This window comes from Pezoporus occidentalis, unplaced genomic scaffold, assembly GCF_034315485.1.
Source record: "Pezoporus occidentalis ecotype Australia unplaced genomic scaffold, CSIRO_AGI_Poc_V1 ctg357, whole genome shotgun sequence".
In the NCBI taxonomy this organism is placed as follows: domain Eukaryota; kingdom Metazoa; phylum Chordata; class Aves; order Psittaciformes; family Psittacidae; genus Pezoporus; species Pezoporus occidentalis.
This window is the reverse complement of record NW_026915560.1, coordinates 166,468-190,521: the sequence shown is the minus strand read 5'-3', so window position 1 is coordinate 190,521 and position 24,054 is coordinate 166,468. Positions and strand designations below refer to the sequence as shown.

At 67.9% G+C, this 24,054-nt stretch overlaps 4 protein-coding genes across 9 annotated transcripts; 1 reads left to right on the top strand and 3 right to left on the bottom strand.

Moving 5' to 3' along the window:
* Positions 1-182: 182 nt before the first annotated feature.
* Positions 183-10,052, bottom strand: ADCY6 (adenylate cyclase 6). 2 transcript variants are annotated; one of them, XM_062630612.1, is made up of 22 exons: positions 9,920-10,052; positions 8,428-9,262; positions 7,455-7,604; positions 7,242-7,363; positions 7,056-7,167; positions 6,860-6,987; positions 6,624-6,782; positions 5,978-6,119; positions 5,776-5,904; positions 5,368-5,393; positions 5,143-5,290; positions 4,611-4,708; positions 4,453-4,540; positions 4,261-4,377; positions 4,025-4,183; positions 3,489-3,664; positions 3,380-3,409; positions 2,868-2,997; positions 2,155-2,418; positions 1,634-1,838; positions 894-1,018; positions 183-646 (listed from the first exon to the last, which is right to left on the bottom strand). In XM_062630612.1, the coding sequence occupies exons 2-22, from the start codon at positions 9,259-9,261 to the stop codon at positions 518-520; spliced, it is 3,471 nt and encodes a 1,156-aa protein (XP_062486596.1). In that variant the 5' UTR covers position 9,262; positions 9,920-10,052; the 3' UTR covers positions 183-517. The 2 variants fall into 2 exon arrangements, with proteins under 2 accessions (XP_062486596.1, XP_062486597.1); XM_062630613.1 differs by lacking the exon at positions 9,920-10,052 and having other exon boundaries at positions 8,428-9,346.
* Positions 10,053-11,260: 1,208 nt separating this feature from the next.
* CACNB3 (calcium voltage-gated channel auxiliary subunit beta 3) lies at positions 11,261-16,822 on the top strand. Of its 3 annotated transcripts, XM_062630599.1 has the most exons (14): positions 11,261-11,450; positions 11,588-11,680; positions 13,756-13,878; positions 13,959-14,081; positions 14,168-14,283; positions 14,352-14,416; positions 14,499-14,518; positions 14,600-14,680; positions 14,817-14,875; positions 14,967-15,076; positions 15,155-15,306; positions 15,383-15,478; positions 15,559-15,708; positions 15,789-16,822. In XM_062630599.1, exons 1-14 carry the CDS (start codon positions 11,409-11,411, stop codon positions 16,089-16,091), a joined length of 1,533 nt encoding a protein of 510 aa, XP_062486583.1. In that variant the 5' UTR covers positions 11,261-11,408; the 3' UTR covers positions 16,092-16,822. The 3 variants fall into 3 exon arrangements, with proteins under 3 accessions (XP_062486583.1, XP_062486582.1, XP_062486580.1); XM_062630598.1 differs by lacking the exons at positions 11,261-11,450; positions 11,588-11,680 and adding an exon at positions 12,142-12,646; XM_062630596.1 differs by lacking the exons at positions 11,261-11,450; positions 11,588-11,680 and adding an exon at positions 12,898-13,080.
* An 87-nt stretch (positions 16,823-16,909) lies between these two features.
* Positions 16,910-21,364, bottom strand: DDX23 (DEAD-box helicase 23). Of its 3 annotated transcripts, none has more exons than XM_062630593.1 (17): positions 21,222-21,364; positions 20,889-21,097; positions 20,724-20,816; positions 20,526-20,622; positions 20,357-20,422; positions 20,119-20,257; positions 19,904-20,037; positions 19,721-19,833; positions 19,496-19,639; positions 19,152-19,377; positions 18,924-19,069; positions 18,618-18,795; positions 18,295-18,537; positions 18,025-18,176; positions 17,802-17,910; positions 17,522-17,696; positions 16,910-17,445 (listed from the first exon to the last, which is right to left on the bottom strand). In XM_062630593.1, the coding sequence occupies exons 2-17, from the start codon at positions 21,095-21,097 to the stop codon at positions 17,222-17,224; spliced, it is 2,448 nt and encodes an 815-aa protein (XP_062486577.1). In that variant the 5' UTR covers positions 21,222-21,364; the 3' UTR covers positions 16,910-17,221. The 3 variants fall into 3 exon arrangements, with proteins under 3 accessions (XP_062486577.1, XP_062486579.1, XP_062486578.1); XM_062630595.1 differs by having other exon boundaries at positions 19,904-20,034; XM_062630594.1 differs by having other exon boundaries at positions 21,213-21,306.
* A 209-nt stretch (positions 21,365-21,573) lies between these two features.
* RND1 (Rho family GTPase 1) lies at positions 21,574-23,866 on the bottom strand. Its single transcript, XM_062630604.1, has 5 exons — positions 23,685-23,866; positions 23,523-23,610; positions 22,454-22,563; positions 22,233-22,367; positions 21,574-22,163 (listed from the first exon to the last, which is right to left on the bottom strand). The coding sequence occupies exons 1-5, from the start codon at positions 23,802-23,804 to the stop codon at positions 21,918-21,920; spliced, it is 699 nt and encodes a 232-aa protein (XP_062486588.1). The 5' UTR covers positions 23,805-23,866; the 3' UTR covers positions 21,574-21,917.
* Between the last annotated feature and the right edge of the window lie 188 nt (positions 23,867-24,054).

Below are 24,054 nucleotides of genomic sequence, written 5' to 3'. Positions count from 1 at the left end.
CCAGGCCCCGGCTCGTATCCAAAGTGAGTTTTATATATAATTTATCTGTACACACATAGGACAAAGTACCTCAGTTCTGTGCTGGGGGGGGGGGGTTAAGGAGTGGGGGAAAGCGGTGCCCCCCCCGGTGCTTGGCCCCCCCCAAATCGCTAAAATTAAGGAAAAAAAAAAAGAAAAAAAAGTCACTTCATGATTTTTTTGCATTTAAAAGGGGGGGCGCCCCCCCCCCATTGGCAGCCCCGGGGCTGGGGGGGGGCGGGGGGGTCACGGCGGTGCTTGCCCTGCCCCCCCCTGCAGGCGGCACTTGTTTGGCACGTGGAGGGGGGCACCCCCAACCCCCCCTCAAAGCCCCGGGGGGGGGCCATCCTTTGGCACATGGGGGGGTCGGGGGGGGGCTGCACCTTAACCCCCCCCATTCAGCACCCACACTGGGGGCACCCCCCCCCCTTTGTGTCCATTTCTCCCTTTGTAGTTTTAATGGGGGGATTTGGGGGTTCCCTCACGGGGGGGGGGGGGCCTAACTCCCCCCCGGGCCGGCATTGAGGAAGTACGTGGTCATCTCCCCCTTGCCCTTGACCTTCACCAGCCCCCGGCACTCCAACGCGTAGCCCTTGGCTGCCAGCACTTGATACAGGTCCGTGGTCACCTAAAGAGGGGACAATGGGGTGATGGGGGGCAGTGGGATCATGGGGGGCAATGGAGAGCAATAGGGTGATGGGGGGCAATGGGGTAATAGGGACAATGGGGGCCAATGGGAGCAATGGGGTGATGGGGGCAATGGGAGCAATGGAATGATGGGGGGCAATGCAGTGATGGCAATGGAGGGCAATGGGGGCCAATGGGGTGATGGGGGGCAATGATGTGATGGGGGTCCCACGAGGGTCCCCGCTGACCTGGATGCGGTCAGGAACGCCGGTGCTGTCCATGCGGCTGGAGACGTTCACGGTGTTGCCCCAGATGTCGTACTGGGGCTTGCGAGCCCCGATCACCCCGGCCACCACCGGGCCCATGTTGAGCCCTATGGGGACAGGGGGTCAGTGGGGGGGAGAGGGGAAAGGGGTAGGAAGGGGGAACAGGGAAAGGGAAGGCGGTGAGGAAGGGTTTGGGAGTGCTCGGGGGGGCAAAGGGATGTGCAATGGCAAAGGTAGAGGGATCTATAAAGGCTGTATAAGACGTATATAAAGGGTATATAAGGGGGTGTATAGAGGGCTTTATAAGGGGCTGTATAAGGGGTGTATAAAGGGTATATAAGGGGGTGTATAGAAGGCTTTATAAGGGGGTGTATAAGGGGTGTATAAAGGGTATATAAGGGGATGTATAAGGAGCATATAAGGGCGTGTATAAGGGGGGAATAAAGGGTATATAAGAGGGTGTATAGAGGGCTTTATAAGGGGCTGTATAAGGGGTGTATAAAGGGTATATAAGGGGAGTATAAGGGGTGTAGAAAGGGTGTAGAAAGGGGTATATATAGGGTATACAAGGGGTGTATAAAGGGGTATAAAGGGCATATAATGGGAGGTATAAAGGGTATATACGGGAGCGCATAAAGGGTCTATAAAGGGTGTATTAAAGGGGGTGCAAGCTCTGTGTGTGCACGGGGCAGGCGCGTGCAGGGGCCCTGCGTGGCGCTGACCGATCTTCATCTGGAAGTTGTTGAAGGAGTGCTCGTTGATGTACTTCATCTGCTCCATAAGCTGCATGGCGTAGTCGGCCAGCGCCGCAATGTGGCTGCGGCCCTCGCGGTCGTACGTGGCAGCGTTGAGCCCCGAGGCCGCCATGTACGTGCTGCCGATGGTCTTGATCTTCTCGAGCTGCCGGTACCGCTGCTCACTGATGATCTGGGGGAGGCACGGTGGGGCAATGGCACCTGGGACCGAGAGCTCTGTCCCCCTGTGCACTATCTCCTGCACCCCGTCTCCTGCACACCATCCCCTGGACCACATCCCTTGCACCCGTCCCTGTGTGCTCCGTCCCCTGTCAGCATCATCCCCTGCACCCTATCTCCTGTACCCGATCCCCTGCACCCCATCCCTGTGCTCTCCATCTCCAGCACCCCATCCCTGTTAGCTACATCCCTGTGAGCTCCATCCCCTGCACACCACCCCTGTGGGGTCCAGCCCTGCCCCCCGCAGCCCCCCGTGCCGCCGGGGGCACCTCGTCGAAGTCAGCGATGATCTCGTTGAGCAGGCGCAGGCACTCCACACCCTCATTGTTGGCCTCCAGCTCCACGTAGAACTCGGAGAAGTTGCTGATGGAGGCGAACATGACGGCCACGCACTCGCAGGACTGGTAATAGAGCTCGTCGTTGCGCCGCTCCCGCGCCAGGAAGTGCGCGGCCACGTCCTTGGGCAGGATGTTGTGCAGCAGCCGCCGGTTGTAGGCCTGCAGCTCCTCCATCTCCTCCTTCTCACCCGTGGCCTGCGGCGCACAGCACTCATGGGACACGCCCTGTGGCCCTGGAGCTGCACCATGGCCTGAAGGCCGACCATGGTGCAGGGATGGGATCGGGCATGGGGATGGGATTGGTCCTGGGGTGCTGGGATGGGATCAGTGCTGGGGCGTGGGGAAGGGATTGGACACAGGGATAGGTTTGATCCTGGGGCCCTGGGGTGGAATCACTCCCAGGACATGGGGATGAGATCAGGCACAGGGATGGGGATGGGGATTACCCCCAGGGATTGGATCCGGGATCATTTCCAGGGATGGGGATTAGTCCTGGGGATGGGAATCACTCCTTGGGATGGGATCAGGATCAGTCCCAGTGCTCAGGGACTGGGATCAGGATCATTCCTGGGGATGGGATCAGTCCCAGGACTGGGATTGATTCCAGTCCCGGTGCCCCCCACAGCATCACCCCCGGGTCCTACCTGGAGCTTCCAGAGGAAGTCGAGGCGCGCGGTGGATTCCACCTGCTGCGCGTGCAGGTACAGCGCCAGCGCGAACAGCGCCAGCACCGCCGGCGTCACGATGCGCAGCGGCACCTTCCCCTGCGCTGCGCTGCGGGCACCACACGGTCACGTACTGACCTGCCCCAGGGACCCCAACCTGAACCCTGCCCTTTCCGGAGACCCCAAACCAGCCCCAGGGACCCAAACCTGCCCCAGGGACCCCAAACCTCCCCCCTGCCCTCCCCAGAGACCCCAAACCCACCCCAGGGACCCAAACCTGCCCCAGGGGTCCCAAACCTGCCCCCTGCCCACCCCGGGGACCCCAAACCTGCCTCAGGGACCCCAAACCTGCCCAACAGACCCAAACCTGCCCCCGGGACCCTGAACCCACCCTGGGGACCCTAAATCTACCCCACCCTCACAGCACAGCCCCCCGGGGCCTGTCCTGTTGCTGCCCACCCTCACCCCACTGGTGCCAGGTTCCCACTCACCATCCACCCTGGGTCCCATTGAAGGGGGGCCTGTGGGGAGAGGAGCTGGGGTCAGTGATGGGAACCCAGCACCGGGGTGGGGACCCCCAGGGGGGCACTGGGCACTCACAGGGCATTGGCCACCACCAGCAGGTCCGCATTGTCGAAGAGGGCAGCCTGAGGCCCCTCCACCAGCACCAGGTACGAGGCCTCAATGGCCACCATGAGCAGCAGCTTCCCGATGCTGCTGATGTGCAGGAAGACGGAGCAGGCCAAGAGGCTCAGCACTACACTGTAGCTGAAGTACTGCGGGGACACCGCGGCATGGAGCAGCACCTATGGGTGCCACTGACAGCGCCCCACAGCCGCAGGTACCCTGCACCCATGGGTGCCCCCAACAGCACCCCACAGCTGCAGGTACCCTACACCCATGGGTGCCACTGACAGCACCCCACAGCTGCAGCTACCCTACACCCATGGGTGCCCCCAACAGCACCCCGCAGCTGCAGGGACCCTGCACCCATGGGTGCCACTTACAGCACGCCCCAGGGCCCCCATACCCATAGGTGCCCCCAACAGCGCCCCGCAGCCCCAGGGCCCCCCCACCCATGGGTGCCCCCGACAGTGCCCCGCAGCCACAGGACCCCCGCATCCATGGGTGCTCACCTCGGGGAAGTCGCAGGCCAGCCCCTGGTGGTGGCAGAGCCCCGGGGGGGCTCCCAGGGCCACGTTGAGGGCGCGGAGCTCGCAGGGCCCCACGGCCTCAGGGGTGACGTTGAGCTCCCGGGCAGCGCAGTCCCGCAACGCCGCCCGGCTGCAGGAGAACTGGGGGGAACAGGAGAGGGGTGAGCGGGTGCCCCCCCTCCCGCAGCCCCCCCAGGCCCCCCCAGCCCGGTTCACACCATGTTGATGAAGGCAGCGATGAAGACGAGGAGGACAGTGAAGACACCAATGCCGGTGCTGCGGGCGCGGGACTGGACGATGCTCTGTGAGAGGCGCTGCAGCGCGGTGGGGAAGAGCTGGGGGGTGGGGGGCAGGATCCGTCACACACAGCAGAGCCCCCCCCGACCACCCCCCCATAGCCCTGTACTCACAGTGACGCAGGAGTAGATGGCACAGACGAAGAGGATGGTGGCGAGCAGGAGGAAGATGCTGATGTAGGCACCAAGCATCAGTGGGGAGCTGGGGAGAGAAGATGTGAGCACCAGGGGGTCAGGGGCTGGTTTTGGGTCTAGGGGGCTGCAGCACTCACTGGGGGAACATCACGATCTGGAGGCAGCAGATGAAGCAGAAGACAAGGAGGGTGCAGGCCACGTAGCCACCAAAGCGGTCATCCACCTTCTTGGAATACTGCAGGAGGAGAGGGGTGAGCATGGCGGGATGCAGGGTGGGATCAATGGGATAGGATGGGATCGATGGGATGCGATGGAGGCACACAGAGGGGACAGAATGGAGATGAGGTGGAAGGATGGAGGGAACATGGAGCCAATTGGCTGAGTGGGTTGCACAGATTAGAGGGGATGAAGGGTACCAGGGTGGTTCCCTGTAGCAGGGGATGGAAGGGAGATGAGGGCCTGGGAAGGGGATGGAGGGAAGATGAGGAGCTGGGAAGGGGATGGAGGGAAGATGAGGAGCTGGGAAGGGGATGGAGGGGAGATGAGGAGCTGGGAAGGGAATGAGGGGGAGATGAGGGGCTGGAAAGGGAATGGGGGGGAGATGAGGAGCTGAGAAGGGGATGGAGGGGAGATGAGGGGCTGGGAAGGGGGCTCTCAGGGGTCAGGAACCTTCTTCTCCAGCTCGGGGGTCTGGAAGGTCAGCAGGAACTTCTTGACGTGGTCCTTGCGGAGCTGGTCGATGCTGCGTGCGTCGATGGCACGGCTCAGGAACTCGTCCACCTCGTCCTCGGGGTTCAGGGTCTCCTGGGCACCCCGGCTGGGGACAGCGGTGTGTCAGGACCCCACGGAGGAGCCAGCTGTGACCCCCCCACTGCCCAGCACAGGGATGCTTACTTGTCCTTGCTGGAGTCATCGATGCCCTGCAGAGACACAATGCGGGGGTCTCAGGGACACCAGCATGGATGAAGGGACCCCCAGGGATGACAGGGCCATGGGGCAAACCCTGGGGTCCCCAAGGAAGGGGGACAGAGTTGGAATGGGGGGATCTGCAGGGGTTATCCCCCAGGATAGGGGTGGGAATGTCTGACACCAGTGAGGGTGGGGGAGCCCTGAGGGTCCCCGAGACTCATGAAGATGGGGGGGTCCCCAAAGGATGCTGAGGACAAGGGGAACCCCGGGGGGGTTCCTCGGGACCATGGGCTGCGGGCACCCAGCAGCAGCCACAGGAAGGCATCAAGCAGCCGATCCCACCACAACAGGCCCCCCCCGGGGCCAGTGCCCCCCCCCCCCGGGGCCGCTCACCATCTGCCGGAAGGCTTTGGAGTCCTTGGTGCGGGAGAAGGAGCGCTCGGGCACCCAGCGCGGCACCAGCCCCTCGCTAGAGTTGGCGCGGGCGCGCTGCAGCTTGGCCAGGATGGCTTTCTCCTCCTTCTGTGAGGGGGGCACAGCCATGAGGGGTGACCCCCAAGTGTGGGGTGCTCCCCCCAAACCCTCTCCAACTCACTCGCTTCTGGCTGCAGCCCACAATGAGGAAGGTCTCAATGTTGTGCTCCTTGAGGTAGGCGTTGCGCTCGCCCCCGTGGCCTGGCTCCACCTCATAGTCCCCATTCAGGTACTGCAGCGTGGCCCAAGTGATGTGGATGCGCCTGGGGATGGCCAGGATGAAGGCGCCGAGATCCCTTTCTTTGCACCACATCACCCATCTTGGGCCTTATCCTTGTCCCAGCTCATCCCAGTCTCAATCCTGGCTCATCTTGACCCCAATCCCAACCCATCCCAGAGCATCCTAATCCATATGCCAGCCCATCTTGACCCCAAACCCAGCCCATCCCGTTCCCCAGCCCATCCCATCCCAGTGCCTATCTCATAGAATCATAGAATCATTAGGGTTGGAAAGGACCTTAAGACCATCCAGTTCCAACCCCCCTGCCGTGGGCAGGGACACCTTACGCTAAATCATATCACCCAAGGCTCTGTCCAACCTGGTCTTGAACACTGCCAAGGATGGAGCATTCACAACCTCCCTGGGCAACCTATTCCAGTGCCTCACCACCCTAACAGGAAAGAAGAGCATCCTAATCCGTATCGCAGCTAATCTTGACCCCAAACCCAGCCCATCCCATTCCCCATCCCGGCCCATCCCGCCTCACCCGGCCTTGCCCCCCGCCTCCATGTGGTTGGCGAGGGTCACGTCATTGGACCAGACGTCGAACTGCCACTTGCGCAGCCCCAGGACGCCGCAGTGCACGCGCCCGCTGTGGATGCCCACGCGCATGTTCACGTTCACCCCCGTCACCTCGCGCACCAGCCTGCGGGCGGCACCGGCTCCACTCAGCACCAGCACGGGGACACCAGGCCCGGGGATGGGGCTCAAGGTCCCACTCACGAGATGGCCTCGATCATGTCCACCCCCATCTCCACGCAGCAGTGAGCATGGTCCCCGCGCGCCTCCGGCAGCCCCGACACGCAGTAGTAGCAGTCGCCCAGGATCTTGATGCGCAGGCAATGGTTCTCCTGCGCAGGGAGGTCACTGGGGGGCTCCAGGGACCCTCTGAGCCCCCCCCCCCAGCCCCATAACTCACCGCTGCCAACTTGTCGAAGCGGGCGAAGAGCTCGTTGAGCGTCATGACCAGCTCCTGCGCCGTGCACTGCGAGGCCAGGCTGGTGAAGCCCTCGATGTCCGCAAAGAGGATGCTGCAGGAGGTAGAGCGTGGCATGGAGAGCATCCCTCCCCCCATACCCAATGACCCCCCCCAAACCCCCCATACCTGACGTTGTCGTGCTTCTGGATGTAGATCTTGTGGAACATCATGTCCTCCTTCTTGGTGTTGATGTCCTCCTTCATCTCCATGGCCACGTGCTGGGGCAGCACTGAGAGCAGCAGCCGCTCCTGCAGCCCAGTGGCACCCCGTTACCGGGGGGGGGCCTGAGGAACCCCCCCAGCTCCATTCGGGGACCCCAGGACGACCCCCCCAACCAACCTGCTGCCGGTTCTCACGCTGGAGGTGCAGCCGTGCCTGGATGTAGCCGCGAGTCTCCTGGAAGGCCTGGCGCTGTGACACCTCGGCCGGGTAATGGGTGCACACCCCCACCACGTTGGTGCAGAGGAAGATGAGGGCATTGGCGATGAGCTGGGGGGGGGCACAGGCTCAGCAGGGACCCCCCCAGCTCTGCCACCCTCCTCTGCACCCCATAAGCCTGGCTCTGATATAGGGGGGCTGGTCCAAAGGAGCAGGGGGAGGCAGGGATGCAGGGACACAGGGGACCAGGCAAGGGTGAACATGGGAGACCCGGGGCTGTAGGAGACCAGGACAGGAGGGAAAGGGGGTGCAGGGACTGGGACGGGGTACGGATGCAGCCGGGCCCTCAGAAGCAGAGGAAGCCGGGGCAGGGCCGGGAAGCGGAAACGGCTGCAGCCGGAGCCCTGTGGTTTCCCCCATCCTGGTCCCTGTCCCCCGGGATCAGGGCCAAGGATATTTATAGTGCTCCAGTGGTCTGGGAGCAGGGCCACAGCGTGGGGTTAACCCCGCTTAGAGGGGGGCTTCCCCTCCTATGGCCTCTGTTCCCAGCACCACATTCCTGCCCCATGCCCATGGGGACAGCACGTGTTGCCAGCCCTAGCCAAGCAGGGCAAGAGTAACGGGTGGCCTCATACAATGAGGGGGGAGCACCCAGCCCTGGGGACAAGGGGACCCCCCCATACCCCGCATCCCCCCAGGGAGCTCCTGCTGGCCCCACAACGGGGGCTTTGTGGGTGCTGGTGCAGCCCACAATGGTGGCTCTGTGCAGAGCCAGCGGGATGAGGGGCCCCCACCCCACAGGACGCTGACCCCCCCACCCCCCCGGGCTTCCCTCCTGCATCCAGAATGTTCCATGTGCAAAGAGTCCAAGTGCAGAGAAGCCCAGTTCGGATGCTCTGTGATGGTGACCTCCATCCCACCCCCCCATCCCTACCTGCTTCCAGAGGAAGGGGTCGTTGGTGTTGCGGTGCCAGGCGATGGCAAGGTGCAGGCAGGAGAGGAGGACCCCAGCCAGCACGGCCGCGCGCATCCGCACCGGCAGCAGCGTGTACGTGATGTAGATGAAGAACACGCTCCACCAGACGCCTTCGGCCGCACTCTGGGGCGCCACAGCCACGGTGCCCAGCACCTGCACCCCGGCCAGCAGCCCCAGCACGACGTAGCTCACCACCCACATGTAGTCCTGGGGGAAGGCGCTGCGGCTGCACAGCACCATGAGGAGCAGGAACAAGGCCGTGGCAGTGGCCAGAGCGGCGGCCGCCGGCACGTGTGGGGTGCCGGGCAGGCAGTGGAAGAGCAGCATCACCCCGCACACCAGCACCAGGACCCCCATCAGCACCGTCAGGCTGCTCTGGTTCATCTGGAAGAAGTAGCGCTGGTAAAGCCGCTCCAATTTGGCCGACTGGAAGCGTTTGGAGCGGAAAACCTGGAGCAGGCGCTGCCAGCACTCGGCTGCCGATGGTCGCCCCCCGCAGCCGCCACCGGCCCCCTTTGGCCCTTTGGCTTCTCCATCCTCCAAGCCCAAATCAACTGGTTTGAGCGCCGGGTCCCCCGCGGGCCCCTTCTTGCCGTAGTGGTCCTCCTGCCAAGTGCAGCGCAGCCCCCGGGGGGGGCCCGGGGGCTCCATCTCAGGGTCCTGCAGGCAGCTCATGTAGCGGGGGCTGCAGAGGCTGGCGCGAGGCCGGGCTCCCTTCTTGCCGTTGCGCTCCCCCCATGCCGTCTTCCGTTCGTCCACTTTGGGCACCAGGATGCCGCTGAACCACGACATGCTGCAGGGGCCGGGGGGCGGTCAGCAGCTCTCCGCGCCCCCCCCCCCCGACACCCGACAGGGACCCCGGTGCCCGCGGAAGAAGCGATTCCCGCACCCTGACATCGCGCCCACCCCCGGGGAATGCTGACCCCAACCCCGGCCCCACAGGCCCCGCGGGAACGGCTGCTCCCGGTGCCTGGTGCCCGGAGCCCGGCCCTGCGGAGGCCGCCCCGGTGCTGTGACCTGCGGCAAAGCTGGACCCGTCCCCGGCGTCCCGGCCCTGTTTGTCTTGAACGGAGGCCAAGGAGCAGCACCGGGCACCGCGGCCCCGGGGCACCGGGAACCGGCCAGGACGTGGCGCACGCTCCCCGCCGCGGGCGAACGGACACCGGGAAGGGCCGGCCCCGGCGGCGGCCGCCTCCCTCCCCGCCCGCTCCGGACACGGTCCGGGGACCCCCGCCGAGCCCGGCCCGATCACCGCGGCCCCGCCAGCTCCCTCCCGGCAGCCGCACCGGTCACCCCAGGGGCCGCCCCGCTCCCGCCGCCCCGCGGCCCACCCCGATGCCCCCCCCTCCGCCGCCGCCCCGGTCCCCGCGCAGCGCCTCGATCCCGGTGCCCGCCGTCACCGCGGCCCCCGCCGCCGCCGCCCCCGGCGCTCCCGCCCGGCCCCGCTCACCTCCGCCGCCGCCGCCCGCGGGGCCCCGCGCCTGGGAACGGCCCCGCCGCCGCCCGCTCCTACACGGCGGCAGCGCCGCAGCCCCTCCGCGCCATCCCGCGCCCAGGCCGGGCCCCCTCCGGTAGCGGCCCCGGTGCCGGTCACAGCCCCGAGCTCCGGCCCCGGCCCTGCCCCGGCCGGTGCCCGCCCCCCCGCACCCGGATCCGCTCCCGGGCGCTCCCGGCCCGCGGCCTTAAAGGCGCAGCGGCGGTGGCGGTGGCGGCCCCGGTGCGGCCCCGGTGCGGCGGGGGAGGCGAGGGCGGGCGCACGGGGGCGGCGGGCGCGCGCGCGGGCGGACCGGCACCCCCGGGGCCGCGCACACACACACACAGACACCGACATGGCGGGGACAACGGGGGCACGCGCAGCCGGGCACCCCCCGCCGGGAGCGCGCACACGCGCTGCCCCCCCTCCCCGTGCACACGCACCCAGCCCTTTGCGTGTGCCCCTTGCACACGCAGACATCGCCCCCGCCCTGCGCGGGTGCGCGCTCCCGCACACGCGGGCAGCCCCGTTGCACGCGTGTTTGTGTTGCACACGGGTCCCCTCGCACATCGATCTCCTTGCACAAGAACCCGCGCACCCCCCCAGGGCACCCGTGGCGTGCACGCGCACGCACCCTTGCACGCGCACACGCGTGCACAAACACCCGTGCGCTCACGCGGACGTTCTTGCACCCCCCCCCGTGCACACGCAATCCCCCCTGTCAGGGCCCTGTGCTCAGGACACCCCCACATCGGGGTCCTCTCTGCCCCCCGTGTCCGTGGGTCCGACGCTGCCTCCACCCCATTCCCGGTCCCCCCCGCCCCGGCCGCTCCCCCCTCCCCCTCTGCGGCGGCGGCGGGCCCCGGGGAGCGCAGATTAATCATTAATCATTAATTAGCAGCCGCCGCCGGGCGCGAGTCCCCGCGGGCCCGCACGCGGAAGTTCCGCCCCGGGGGGGGGCAGAGAGAGCGGGGGGGGCCGGTACCGGTGCTCCCGATGCGGGGCACGGCGGGGACACGGGGCGAGTGCATCCGCCTTTTACCCCCGGCCTGCCCCACGCGGGGCAGGGCCCCCGCAGGCCCCATCCTGGTTGGATGCGGGACTCAGGGCTCCCGCACCCCCGACCACGCGCGGTCACGGCAGCGGCGGCCCCGGGGCTGCTCCTTGCCGGTGCCGGTCCCCCCGCACACGGAGGGGTGTGGGCTGCGTCTATCCCCGGTGAGCCTCCCCCGGCTCCCGCACAAACGCACACGGCGCCGGTGGCTGCGGGGGCCGTGGGGCCGGACGACACGGTGATGGGCGCGGGGGCGGGCAGGCGGGGGCGGGGACGGCCGGGACGCCCCCGGCGGCCCCGTGTGATGCGGAGCGCGGCGGCGGCGGCGCGGCCCTTCCCGGTGGAGAACCGCGGTCGGGTGCGGGTGCGGCCCCGCCGGGATCCCGGGGGTTCCGGTGGGTGCCGCCCGGGATGTCCGCCCCGGCGCAGCCCGCGGCTCCCGGATCCTTCCAGGTGAGCGCACCGGAGCCCTTCCGCCCCCCTCGGGCCCGCTGCGGCCCGGTTCGGTTCTACCCCGCAGAGCAGCCCGGGGCCGCGCCGCCCTGTGCCGCCCGGGACTGACCGGCGGCTCCCGCCGCTTCCCCCTTCAGAGCCCCCGGAGGCTCCCGAAGCGCAAGAGCCGGTTCAAGCGCTCGGATGGGAGCACCTCATCCGACACCACCTCCAGCATCCTCCGCAGGCAGGTGAGCGGCCCGCCCCGGCACCGGCACCGGGGTGGGGCAGCCCCGCCAGCCCCCCCCTCCCGCCGCGGCTCGCTCCAGGGAGCAGCGGTCCTGCGGCTCCGCATTAAGGCTCGGACCGGGGAGGAGCGGCCGAGCTCCCCCGCCCCAGCCGCGGCACCGGCGGGAACCGGGGCTGGGCGCCGGCACCGGGCGCCGGTGGCATCGCAACAGCCGCTCCCCGCGGCTAAAAATAGCGAGTGCTGCGTCAGGGCCGGGCCGGCCGCGGGCACCGGCGCTGCCGGGGGGGGGGGTGGGATCCGCCCGGGGAAACTGAGGCAGCGGAGAGCGAACGGGGAACGGGGGGGGGTCCGCTGGGCCGCCCCGCCCCGTCCATTCATCGACATCGGGGAGGGCACGAACACTCGCCCCCGTCTTACCTCACCGTCGGTTCACTCCGGCCCCAGCGCTCCTCCACTACCGGCGGGGACGCGGGTACCGGGGAGGCCCCGGTGGGTTCCGGCAAGGGCGGCCCCCGGGGGGTGCAGGGGGTCCCGAGCCCCCGTTTCCCTCCCCGGGAACCCCCTGCAGCTCCGCTCCTGTCCTGGTCCCCCCGGGGACACCCGGCCCCAGCCCCGCGCCCGTCACGGCCCCTTCAGCACCTCGGAGAGGGCCCGGGCCGGCCCCGCCGCGCTGCCCGGTACCGGGGCCGGTGCCCGGTGCCCGCGCCTGGTCCCGTATCCCCCGCCCCGCCGGGCCCGACCCGCGCACCCCGGGCCGGTCCCACCGGTGCCCGTTCCGCTGAGCGGTTCGGGGCGGGTCGCACCGGTCCCCCGGGGCCCGCCGCTGCCCCCCTGGTCGGGGGCGGGAGGGGGGGGCGCGGCGGGGGGGCGGGAGCGGCTCCGGCCCCGCCGCAGGGCTCGCCCTGCAGATGGGGCTGCCGCCGGCTCGGGGCAGGACGGGACGGGGCCGCCGCACCGGAGCATGGAGGTACCGGGGGGACCCCCACACAGCAGCCCCGGGACCCCCGGCCGGGGCCTGCGGGGACCGCGCAGCCCCCTCCGGCCGGGAGCTGCCCCCTTCGCAACCCCCCCTCAGCCCACCCCGGGGCTCTTCCCGCTGCACCGGGGTCCCACCGGGAAGGGGTAGCCGCGACCCCCAGCACGCCCCCCCCGCCCCATGCTGAGCCAGCGGGGGCGGCTCCGTGCGCCCCTGGGGGGCGGCGGGAGGCGGAGGCGGGGAGGGGCGGGGAGGGGCGGCAGCGGCGGCGGCGCGGAGCGGGCAGGGCCAGCGGAGCCCGAGCCGCAGCCGGAACCGGAGCCGGTGCCGGTACCGGAGGCGCGCGGGGGGGCGCGGGCGGCTCGGCTCGGCTCGCCCCGTCTATGTCGTTTTCTGACTCCAGCGCTACCTTCCTGCTCAACGAGGTACCGGCCCCGGTACCGGCACAACCGGGGCGGGGGGGGCCGTGCCCGGGGTTGGGGGGGGGCTGTGATTGCGCACTGGGGGCTGTGCCTGTGGATGGGGTCCGGGCCCGGTGGGGGGGTCCGGCCGCCCCCTTTGTTCCTCACCGCAGGGAGGAACCGGTCTCCCCCCACCCAAACCCCGGCAGGTGCCGCCGGGACCGGAACCGGGTGATGGGGAACCGGGTGATGGGGGGGGAACGTTCGTGATCCAGACCCCCCATGGGTGGCGGGGCCGGGGGCTGCGGGGCGGGGGGAGATGCTGTTACCGGTGGGGAGGTGAAGGATGCTCCGGGGAGTGGTGACGATGATGGGGGGGGGCGTGCTGGGGAGGCCATGTTGGGGGGTGCCTGCTGGGAAACCATATTGCTGCGGTCTGGGGGGGGCACCCCCGGTGCGATCGATGGGGGATGCGCGGGGCGGGGGGGCGCGCAGCCACATCCAGGGGCCTATAAATATCTGAATGCAGCTTAACAGCAGGAACCGGTGATCACCAGCGGGGGGGTTGCGGACACGACACAAGCGGGGTCCCCCCCGTGGGTCCCCCCGGGATCGCTGGGACGCGCTTTGGGACGGGGTTCGTGGGGTCCCTTGTGCCGGGGCGCCGCAGCCGGCCCGCACTGAGCCGCGGCCCCGCAGGGCTCGGCGGACTCCTACACCAGCCGCCCGTCCCTGGACTCCGACGTGTCCCTGGACGAGGACCGGGAGGGCGCCCGGCGCGAGGTGGAGAACCAGGCCCAGCAGCAGCTCGAGAGGGCCAAGGTACGGGGGGGGGAAGGCACATTGCGGGGTTCGGCGGGGTCTGGGGTTCTGGTGAACCCCCCCTTTAATCCCCCCCCCAGCACAAGCCGGTCGCCTTCGCTGTGCGCACCAATGTCAGTTACTGCGGGGCGCTGGACGAGGAGTGCCCGGTGCAAGGAGCCGCCATCAACTTCGAAGCCAAAGATTTCCTGCACATCAAGGAGGTGAAGGGGGGGTCTGGGGGGGGCGGAAATCAGGGCCAAGGCCCCCCCCCAGGCCTCACCGTGTTCTGCCCCCCCCCCCGCCCCAGAAATACAGCAATGATTGGTGGATTGGGCGCCTAGTGAAGGAGGGGGGGGACATCGCCTTCATCCCCAGCCCCCAGCGCCTGGAAGCCATGAGGCTCAAGCAGGAGCAGAAAGCCAGGTAAGGACCGGACGCCCCCAAATCGGGACCCCCCAAACCTCACTGACCCCCATCCCCCCCCCCCCCAGGAGAGCTGGCAACGCCTCAGGCCTCGGCGACAGCGGGAGCCGGCGATCGCCTCCCCCCTCCTTAGGTAAGAGCCGGGTCTGGCCTGGGGGGGGGCATGCAGGGTTCCCCATTTGCTGTCACCAACCCCTGCCTCTTCTCTCCCCAAGCCAAGCAGAAGCAGAAGCAGGTGAGTCCCAGGGGTCGGAGGAGATGGGGCAGAGACACCCCCCCCCCCAGTTATGTGGTGGTCACTGATGTCCCCCCCCAGACACAGCACATCCCACCCTATGACGTGGTCCCCTCCATGCGGCCCGTGGTGCTGGTGGGGCCCTCGCTGAAAGGATATGAGGTACTGGGGGGGTGGGGGGGCCTGAGCCCCTTGTCCCCTCCCTGCGCACCCCATGGCAGATGGTGGGGCCCAGGGGTGCCCACGGGGGGCCGGGCCCTGCTGCCGGTGCCATCTGCGGCTCCCGGTGCTCCCACAGGTCACGGACATGATGCAGAAAGCTCTGTTCGACTTCCTCAAGCACAGATTCGATGGGAGGTGAGGCCCTGCCCCTGCCCCCGCCCCCGGCCCCCCCCATGGCCATAGGGGGACACCCTGGCCCCATTGCCACCCCTCTGCCCCCCGCCAGGATCTCCATCACCCACATCACGGCTGACCTGTCCCTGGCCAAGCGCTCCATCCTCAACAACCTGGGCAAGCAGGCGATTCTGGAGCGCTCCACCACCCGCTCCAGCATCGGTGAGCGCCCCTGGGCTGCAGGGACCCCAAAGGGACCAGCCCAGCCTCATGCGCCCCCCCGCCATGTCCCCCCCATAGCTGAGGTGCAGAGCGAGATCGAACGCATCTTTGAGCTGGCCAAGTCCCTGCAGCTCGTGGTACTGGATGCTGACACCATCAACCACCCGGCCCAGCTGGCCAAGACCTCCCTGGCACCCATCATCGTCTATGTCAAGGTGTCCTCACCCAAGGTGGGGGGTACCCGAGGGTCTGGGGTGGGGTCCCGGGTGTCCCCTATGATGCCACCAGCCTCCTGTGCCCCCCCAGGTCCTGCAGCGGCTCATCAAGTCCCGCGGCAAGTCCCAAGTGAAGCACCTCAACGTGCAGATGATGGCAGCCGACAAACTGGTGCAGTGTCCCCCGGTGAGCCAATGGGACCCCCACTGGGACAGCCCAAGGGGCGGGGTCCGGACCCCCCTGACCCCTTTATGTGCCCCCCGCAGGAGCTGTTTGATGTGATCCTGGATGAGAACCAGCTGGAGGACGCCTGCGAGCACTTGGCCGAGTACCTGGAGGTCTATTGGCGCGCCACGCACCACCCTCCGCACGCTGCACACGCCGCTCCATCGCCCCCGGGGCTGCCGGGGCTGCAGGTACCACCGTGCACCCCACTGCACCCCACTGCACCCCAGTGGGGTTGTGGCCACGCACCCAGCCCCTTCCGTGCCCGCAGAGCCAGCAGCTGCTGGGGGAGCGCGGGGAGCACTCACCGCTGGAGCATGAGAGCCTGATGCCGTCGGACGATGCTGGGGACAACTCGCCCCGGCCATGGGGCGTCGCGTCCCAGCGCGGCTCCCGGCACCTGCAGGAGGAGGAGGAGGAGGAGGAGTTCGGGGACCCCTACCCCGACCTGTACCAGCCCCACCGGCACCACAACAGCGGGATGCAGGGCCCCGGCACGCCCGAGCGCCAGAGCGAGCGCAACCACGACAGGAACTGGCAGCGGAGCCGGCCCTGGGCTAAGGACAGCTACTAGGGGAAGGCAGGGAAGGAGGGGGGGGCCCGGCTGGGAAGCGGCCCCCCCCCAGCCCCGCACTGGGGGTGCTCAGACAATCTCCCCCCTCTCGGGGGCCTCCTCGGGGGGACGTCTTCAGCCATAAGCACAGGGGGTGGGGGTGGGCGAGAGGACCCCCCTGCCCCTTCCCCGGGGACCAGGGCTCAGCCACACAGCTTTTCCCTGCCTCAGTTCCCCCCCCCACATCCGCTGCCATGGGCACAGGGGCCAGGTCATGAGGGGGGTCAGGGTGAGCAGCACAGACCCAAATGAAGGGGAAGGTGCCCCCCCCTTGTCCCTCCCCTGGCCCAGCCTGTGCCCCACCCCTGCATGGGACCCCCGGCATGAGGGGGCTGCACCAATCGCTTTGCTCTGCACAAAGTCCCCCCCCCGCGTCCTGGTCACCGCAACCACCCCCCATTGGGGATGTGGATGGGAGGGGGCAGCCAGACCCTGCCCATGGCCGGGGGGGGGGCACCCCCTGCCTGCACTCACTGCCCCATCCCTGCTGTCCCTGTAGCTGCCACCGCACGTCACCGCACAGAGTCCTGTAAATACAGCATCCCCCCAACCCCGGGGGCTGCTCGATGAGAACACCCCCCCCGGGGCCCTTCGCAGGGAGGAGATGGGGGGGGCACTGATTTGTTATAATTTCTTTTGTAGAAAGCACTGATTTCCCTGTAACCGGTTTCAGAAACACGAAAATGCTCCGAGGGCTGTGTCCGTGTGGCCGGGGAGGCGGGGGGGGGGGGGAACGGGACACAGGGCATGGGGGGGACACAGGGCAGGGAGAGCATGAGGAGGCGCTGTGTGGGACCAGGTTTATTCCTGCAGCCTGGAATTGCAGCTAAAAAACACGACGATGGAGGGAAGGAAGGGCCTGGAATAGCCCCGATGGGCACCAGCCCGGTCCCGGCAGGAGGAACCGGCCCCAGAGCCCCACCAGCCATGGGGAGGGTGGGAAGCAGGGCTGGGAAAACGTGGGGGGCCCTTGGGCCAAGTCTCTGCTGTCAGCAGTCCTGGATGCACCAACAGCAGCCAAAAGGTCCCAGCAGCCCCTGATGCCGCTGCCATCGGGGGGGGGTGCGTGGTCCCCACGGGGGAACCCGGGCTCAGGCGAAGATGGTTTCCTCGCGCCGCTTCTTGGTGAGGATGGTGCCGGGCTTGTGCTGGGCATCAGGGTGGTTCGCCAGCTCCGGCGGGCAGGAGGACACGGGGCTCTCCAGGATGGCCTGCTTCAGGTCGTAGAACACGCTCGAGTCCTCCTTGGTGAGGAAGGTGATGGCAACGCCGCTCTTCCCCGCACGGCCCGTGCGCCCGATGCGGTGGATGTAATCTGCAAGGGGGTGATGAGGAGGATCAGGCACCCCATAGCGCCCCCCACTGCTCCCCACTGCCCCTCCACAGCTCACCCTCGATGTTCTTGGCCATGTCATAGTTGACCACCATGGAGACGTCATGGATGTCAATGCCACGTCCGGCCACGTCAGTGGCCACCAGGATGTCCTTGGCCCCGGCCTTCAGGTTGGAGAGGGCAAACTCCCGCTGCTCCTGGCCCTTGCCTCCGTGCAGCGTGCAGGCGTTGTACTGCGAGGGTGAAAGGAGGGGTCAGGCAGGGCCTGGAGCCCCCCACCCATGGGGTCCCCATGGGCAGGGGGGACACAGAGTGGGGAGGGTCCGGCCCAGGCTCACCCCCATCTTCTCCAGGGACTTAGCCAGCACATCGCAGCCCTTCTTCTGGTTGACGAAGATGATGATGGGGGGGTCAAAGCCCTGCTCCAGGATGGCCAAGAGCTTCTTCCTGTTGTGGAGGAGCAGAGCGGGGCTGAGGAGCCTCTCCCAGAGCTCCCTCACCCACAAATACCCCTGAGCACCCCCGAGACCCCTCCTCCTGCTCCAGCAGCCCCATCCTCACCTCTTCTCTGACTCGGACATCAGGAACACCTTCTGCTCCACCCGCTCATGGGGTTTGCCAGCGGAGCCGATGTAGACCACGGCAGGGCGGCGGAGGTAGCTGCGGGCCAGGCGCTCAACAGCTGGAGGCATGGTGGCCGTGAACATGACGGTCTATGGGAGCACAGGGCAGGGAGCGATGGGCCCAGAGGGGCAGGAGAGGGACTGCTGCTCCCTGCAGCCCTCTGCTCCCCACAGCAGCACCCACAGCGCTGCCTCCCCCAGCACCCACCTGCCTGTATTTGTGCTTCCCTGACTCGAAGTTGGCCAACATCTTCTCGGGGTCCTCGGCCTCGTCCGTGTCTGGTTTCTGGTTGGTGACAGGCATGTGCTCCAGGATCTTCTGCACGTCCGGCTCAAAGCCCATGTCAATCATGCGGTCTGCCTCGTCCAGCACCACGTATGTGCAGCGGCTCAGCACCAGGTACCGGTTCTCCAGCACGTCAATAAGACGGCCTGGGGTGGCGATGACGATCTGGGGGAGTCAGGGGGGTTGGTGGCCACAGGCTGGGGGTGAACTGCGGCCCCCAGGACTCCTCTGTGCGGGGCACTCACCTCACAGCCCATGCGGAGACGGAAGCCTTGGTCCTCGCGGGAGATGCCCCCGATCACTGCCACCGTGCGGATGCCCAGAGGTTTCCCAAATTTGATGGTTTCCTCCTCAATCTGCTGGGCCAGCTCACGGGTGGGGGCCAGGATAATGGCGTAGGGACCCTGGTCTGACTCCTCAATGCTGCAGCACGAGCAGGGCACAGCCACGTCACCCCCAGTGCCACGTGTCCCCCCCTGTGCAGTGTCCCCCTGCCCTGTGGATCGCTGGGGCTCATGCCCCCCACGTGCAGTGTCCCTGGCCCCCCATACCGGTCGATCTTGGGCAGGGTTGTGATCCACACGAGCAGCGGGATGAGGAAAGCTGCTGTTTTGCCGCTCCCGGTCTCAGCCACTCCGATGATGTCCCGGTTCTGGAGGCCGATAGGGATGGCCTGGCGCTGGATGGGGGTGGGCTCCTGGCAAGGGGAGCAGCAGCGGATGAGTACAGAACCCCCCCTCCCAACACTGACCCCCCCCAAAGCAGCCCCCATTGCCCACCTTGTAACCACACTTGTCAATGACCTCCAGGATGTGAGGCGGGAGGGACGAGTCCTTCCAGGAGCGGATGGGGTTGGGGATCTTGCCCCCCTTGGTGGTGATGCTGTAATCCTCGCGGAAGATGCGCCAGTCCCTGTCCGTCATCTCATCCAGCTTCTTCTGGGACCAGTGCCGGTCGTCCCAGCGCTGCTTCGCCTCCTTCTTCCGCAGCTTCCGCAGCCGAGCCCTGGGTGTGGGTAAGGAAGGGGCTGGGTCTCACCCTGTGGGAAGGCTAGAACCATCCTGCCCTCATCCAAGCTGCACCCAGGCCCAGCAGAGCCCCTGGGCCCACCCCCCCAGCTCACTCCTCCTGCTCCTTCTCCTCCAGTGTCCGCCTCTTCTCCATGAGGTCCCCGTAGAAACGCGACTGTTCCCGTTTCTGCTGCTTCAGGTCGATGCCTGCGATGAAGCCCCGGCCCAGGAGCTGCACTTGGTGCCTCTCCTTGTACCTGGAACAAGGGGTGGGAGCATCAGGAGCTGCTCCACACCCCCAGGGAACCCCCCCCAGCCCCAGGACCCCCCCCACTCACAGCGGGTTGTAGTCAATGGAGGTGTCCTCTGAGGCGTCCCACTCAAACACGAACTTGCGGTCATTGAGGTGCCGCGTCCGCCTCCGCTTCTTCACCCCACCCAGGTACCGCTCCTGGGGAGCAGAGGCTCAGTGGCAGAGTTCTATCCCCTCCGCAGCCCTCCCAGGGTCACCCCAGACCCACCTTGATGGCGTGGAGCTCCTTGCTCTTGTCCTTCTCCTCCCGGATCTTCTGCCTGCCCTCCTCATCCTCGGTGCCGTTCGTGTCCCGCTCCATGCGCTCCCGGCGCTCCCGGCGCTCCCGCTCCTGGGGGTCTTCTGGGGAGCACGAGAAGGGCTCAGAGCCCAGTACAACCCCCACGTAGGGCCGGGAGGGCTCCGGGGGGGGCACCCCCTTACCCAGCATCTTCCTCCCCATCTCCTGGAACTGCTTCCTCTTCTTCCTCTCCTCCTCCAGCAGGCGCTGCCGCTCCTCCACCTCCTGCTGCCGTCGCCGCAGCGCCTCAGCCTCCCGCTCCGCCTTGGACAGGAACTTGGGCTGGGACAGAAGGGCAGGGTCACAGCAGGTCTGGAAGTGGCCCCCCCTCAAATCCCATCCATCCCATCCCAGGGGGGAGGCTTCAGCTCCAGCTCCCACCTTGGATTCCGCCTCCTCTTCAGCCTTCTTCTTGGCCAGCAGCTCCTCCAAGGACAGCGGCTGTGCCTGCAGATGTGGGACGAGCCCATCAGCAGCCCCAGTGGGGGCTCTGCCTCGCCAGCGGGATTCCCACATTCCCAGAGCCATTCCCAGCCGAATCCCTCCTCACCTTGTCCTTCCTCAGGGTGTTCTCCTCCTCCTCATCTGCTCTGCGCGCATCCCGCTCCTTCCGGGACTTGGAATCCTTCCCCCTGCCCGGGGACAAGCTTCCAGCCAAGAACCGGGGATCAGGAACCGAGCACAGCGCCGGGGCCCCGCAGAGCCTCTCCTGGAGGCGCAGGGGCACCCCCAAACCCCCGGGGCTCACCTCGAGCGCTTCCTGTCCTTGTCCCGCCGGTGCCCATCCTTGTCCCGCTCCTTCTTGCCCCGGTCCCGGTCGCGCTCCTTGTGCCGCCGATCCCTATGGAGCGGGGTCCTTATGGCCCAACCCCGGCCCCCCCCCCCCGCCCTTCGGGGGGAGCCCCCCCCTCACCTCTCCGCTGACTTGGACCTGGACCGGGAGCGCGAGCGGCTCCCCCGCCGCCTGTCCCGGGACCGGTGCCGCTTCCTGTCCTTGGGGGGGGAACCTTTACGGTCCCGGTCGCGGTCCCGGTCGCGGTCCGGGGAGCGGGAGCGCTTCCGCTCCTCCTTGGCTGCAGGGGACGCGTCCCGCTCCTTCTTGTCCGCCAGCTCCCCGGCCATCTGCGGGGACAGCGTCAGGGAGCCGGCCCCGGGAGGGAGCAGGGCCCGGCCCCGGGGACCCGCTCCGGCGCTCGGGGGCTCCAGCAGCCCCCGCGGAACCCCCGGCCCCGCTCACCGCCACCGCCGCCGCTCCGGGCCTCAGCGTCCCGCTGCCGCCATGGCCGCCGCGGGGCACGCTGGGAAGGCGAGGCCGCCTCCGCGCAGGGACTACAACTCCCAGCAGCCCCCGCGGCCGCAGCACCGCCGCGACACGCGGCTCCCTCCGCCGGCAGCGAGGCTCCCCCCCGGCCCTACCGTGACACCCCCCCGTGACCCTCATTCCCGAGCGGGAAAGACCCCTTTTGAGCCCCCCCCCGGTTGAACCCCGACACCCCCCAAAAGAGGACTCCACTCCCACTGCACGTCGGTGGGCATTATATTTCCGATAATAAATAAGCTTTTAATAACACTGACCATGGAATAGAGACACACCCTCCCCCCCCCAACGACAGTCCATAAAACAGCCCCCCCCCGCAGCGCCCCCCACCCCACCGGGGGCAAGCAGCAGATGAGGGATGGGGTGGGGTAAAAGGGGATGAGTCCATGAATGAGCCCCCCCGGGGCTGGGGTGGGGGCTGCCAATCACCCTCCCTCGAGACCCACCCCACCCATGGCAGCTCCATGGGGGCTGGAAGCAGGGTGGATGGGAGGGGGACAGGCACCCCATTGGCATCAGGGGGGGCTCCAGGGCCAGCCCCCCCACCCCATCCTGGGGACTCAGGGCAGGAAGACACTGGGGGGAGTGGGGGGTGAGGGGGGTCATTGGCAGGCGGCCCCCCATTCACATGACGGAGCAGCTTTTTGCCTTCTCCTTCTTGAAGGTGGAGGAGATGAGCTCAGAGCGGCTGGGGAGGTGCAGGAGTCTCTTGGAGAGGCTGCGGGGGGGGCTCCGAGGGGGCTGCGGGGGGGGTTTGCTGAGGCAGATGCCGGACACAGTCCGGAAGATGCTGTGGACGCTCTTCTCTGAGGTGAAGGCCGAGCACTCCAGGTAACCCTCTGCTCCGAGCTGTTTGGCGGCCGCACAGCCCTGCAACAGCCTCTGGTGAGGCCAAACCCCCCCAGAGCACCCCAACACCCCCCCCCGGCACCCCCCAACCTGCTCATAGGAGATGGGTGCCTGCTTTTGGTGGGAGAGCTCCATGAGGGTGCTCAGGTCTGTCCTTAGGTCTGTCTTGCAGCCGATGAGCAGCACCCGCGTGTTGGGGCAATAGTCCAGGATCTCTGTTTTCCACTGCAGAATGGGAGGGACACGGTGCTGGTGTCAGTGTGAGGGGACCCCAAAACAGCCTCCCCCCCCCCTCCCCATGCCCCCCACACCTTCTTGGCCGCGCTGTCCAGGGTCTCAGGGCGGCTAATGTCAAAGCAGAGCAGGACAGCATCCGAGTCACTGTAGCAGAGGGGACGCACGTTGTCGTAGTAGGGAGAACCTGGGTGGAAAAGCGGGTGTCACCACACAGCACCCCCATAAAGGACCCTGGAGGTGATGGCAAAGGGTCACAGCCCCCCTTTGCCAGAGCTGGGGGGGCACACGCAGCTCTAACCCCCCTCCAAAGCACCACCTCCGCTCCCCGCAGCCCATCAGCGACGGGAAATGGATCCCGTGGTGTTTATGTAACAACCACCCCCCCCGCTGGGGAGCCCCAACAGCAGCACCGGGCCTTGGGGGGGCAGCGGGACATGGGGGGACCGCTGCCACCCTCCATGGGGTCCCCAGGGAGCCAGAGTCACTGGCACCACCGCGGGGACCGCAGGGAGAGTCAGCACGGGGGGGGGACACGTGGGGGCAGTGGGGAGCCCCTGTGGGTATTGGGGTGCCCCGGGGGGGGGCCATCGCCACCCCCAGACCCCGAAGGGCCGCGGAGGGGGTTTCGCAGCCCAGACGCTCCGTGCGTGGAATAGCAAAGAGGCTGCGCCAGCGCATCGCCATGGCAACGCGGGGACCGCGGGTGGCGGGGACCCCCCCTCGGGCGGAGGGGACACTGCAGCACCCGGGCAGGGCTGTCCCGGCCCCCCCAGCGCCGCGGGGAGCGGCAGATCCCGGGGTCCCCGTTACCCCCCCATTCACAGGCAGCCCCGCAGGGACGCAGCGCCCCAATATCGAACGGGGGGGTCATAGGGATGGGGAGACCCCGTTAGGAAGGGGGTTACCCTATGGCACCCCATGGGGCCGGTCCCCGGGGGGGCCCTATGCCAGCCCCCCCCCCATTGCAGGCCTCCCTCTGCTGCAGCCCCCCAACCCCATAGACCCCAAACCACCCTCTCCCGATAACCCCCGCCCACACCAAGCCCCACCAGGGCCAGCGTTGCCCCCGCCCCGGAGGGAACCCCCGTTCTTGCACCCCCCCGGTACCGGAGGGAACCCATCCCAGTGCATTGACCCCGGTACCGGAGGTGTCCCAGAGGCTCAGCTCCACCCGTTGCTCCTCGCTGGCCAGACACGCTGTGTAGTTCTCAAACACGGTGGGCACGTACGTCTGTAACGGCACCGAGAGCGTCAGCGCCCGGCCCCGGTGCCGGTGCCCGGTGCTGGGTGCCGGTCCCGGCTCACCTCGGGGTAGCAGTCCTTGGCCAGCACCTGCAGCATGGCCGTTTTACCGCACTGCACATCGCCCACCAACACCAGCTTGCAGCGGGCCGGGGCCGCCGGTACCGGCCTCCGCTCCCGCATGGCGGCGGCGCGGAGGCCCCAGCACGACACCCACCCGCCGGCCCTGCGCCCCGCCGCAGCAGCGCCCTTATATAAGCCGCCGCCGCCGAGCCCCGCCCACGGCGGCGCCCGGTAGCCAATCACCGCGGAGACTCCCGGCTCGCCGACCAATGGCTGAGAGGAGGGGTCCGGCCTGGAGCCGGTCCTCCAAGCCAGGGGGCGCCCCGTCTGGCTGACCGCGGAAGCGGGGCTCTGCTCCCGCCCAAGCCGG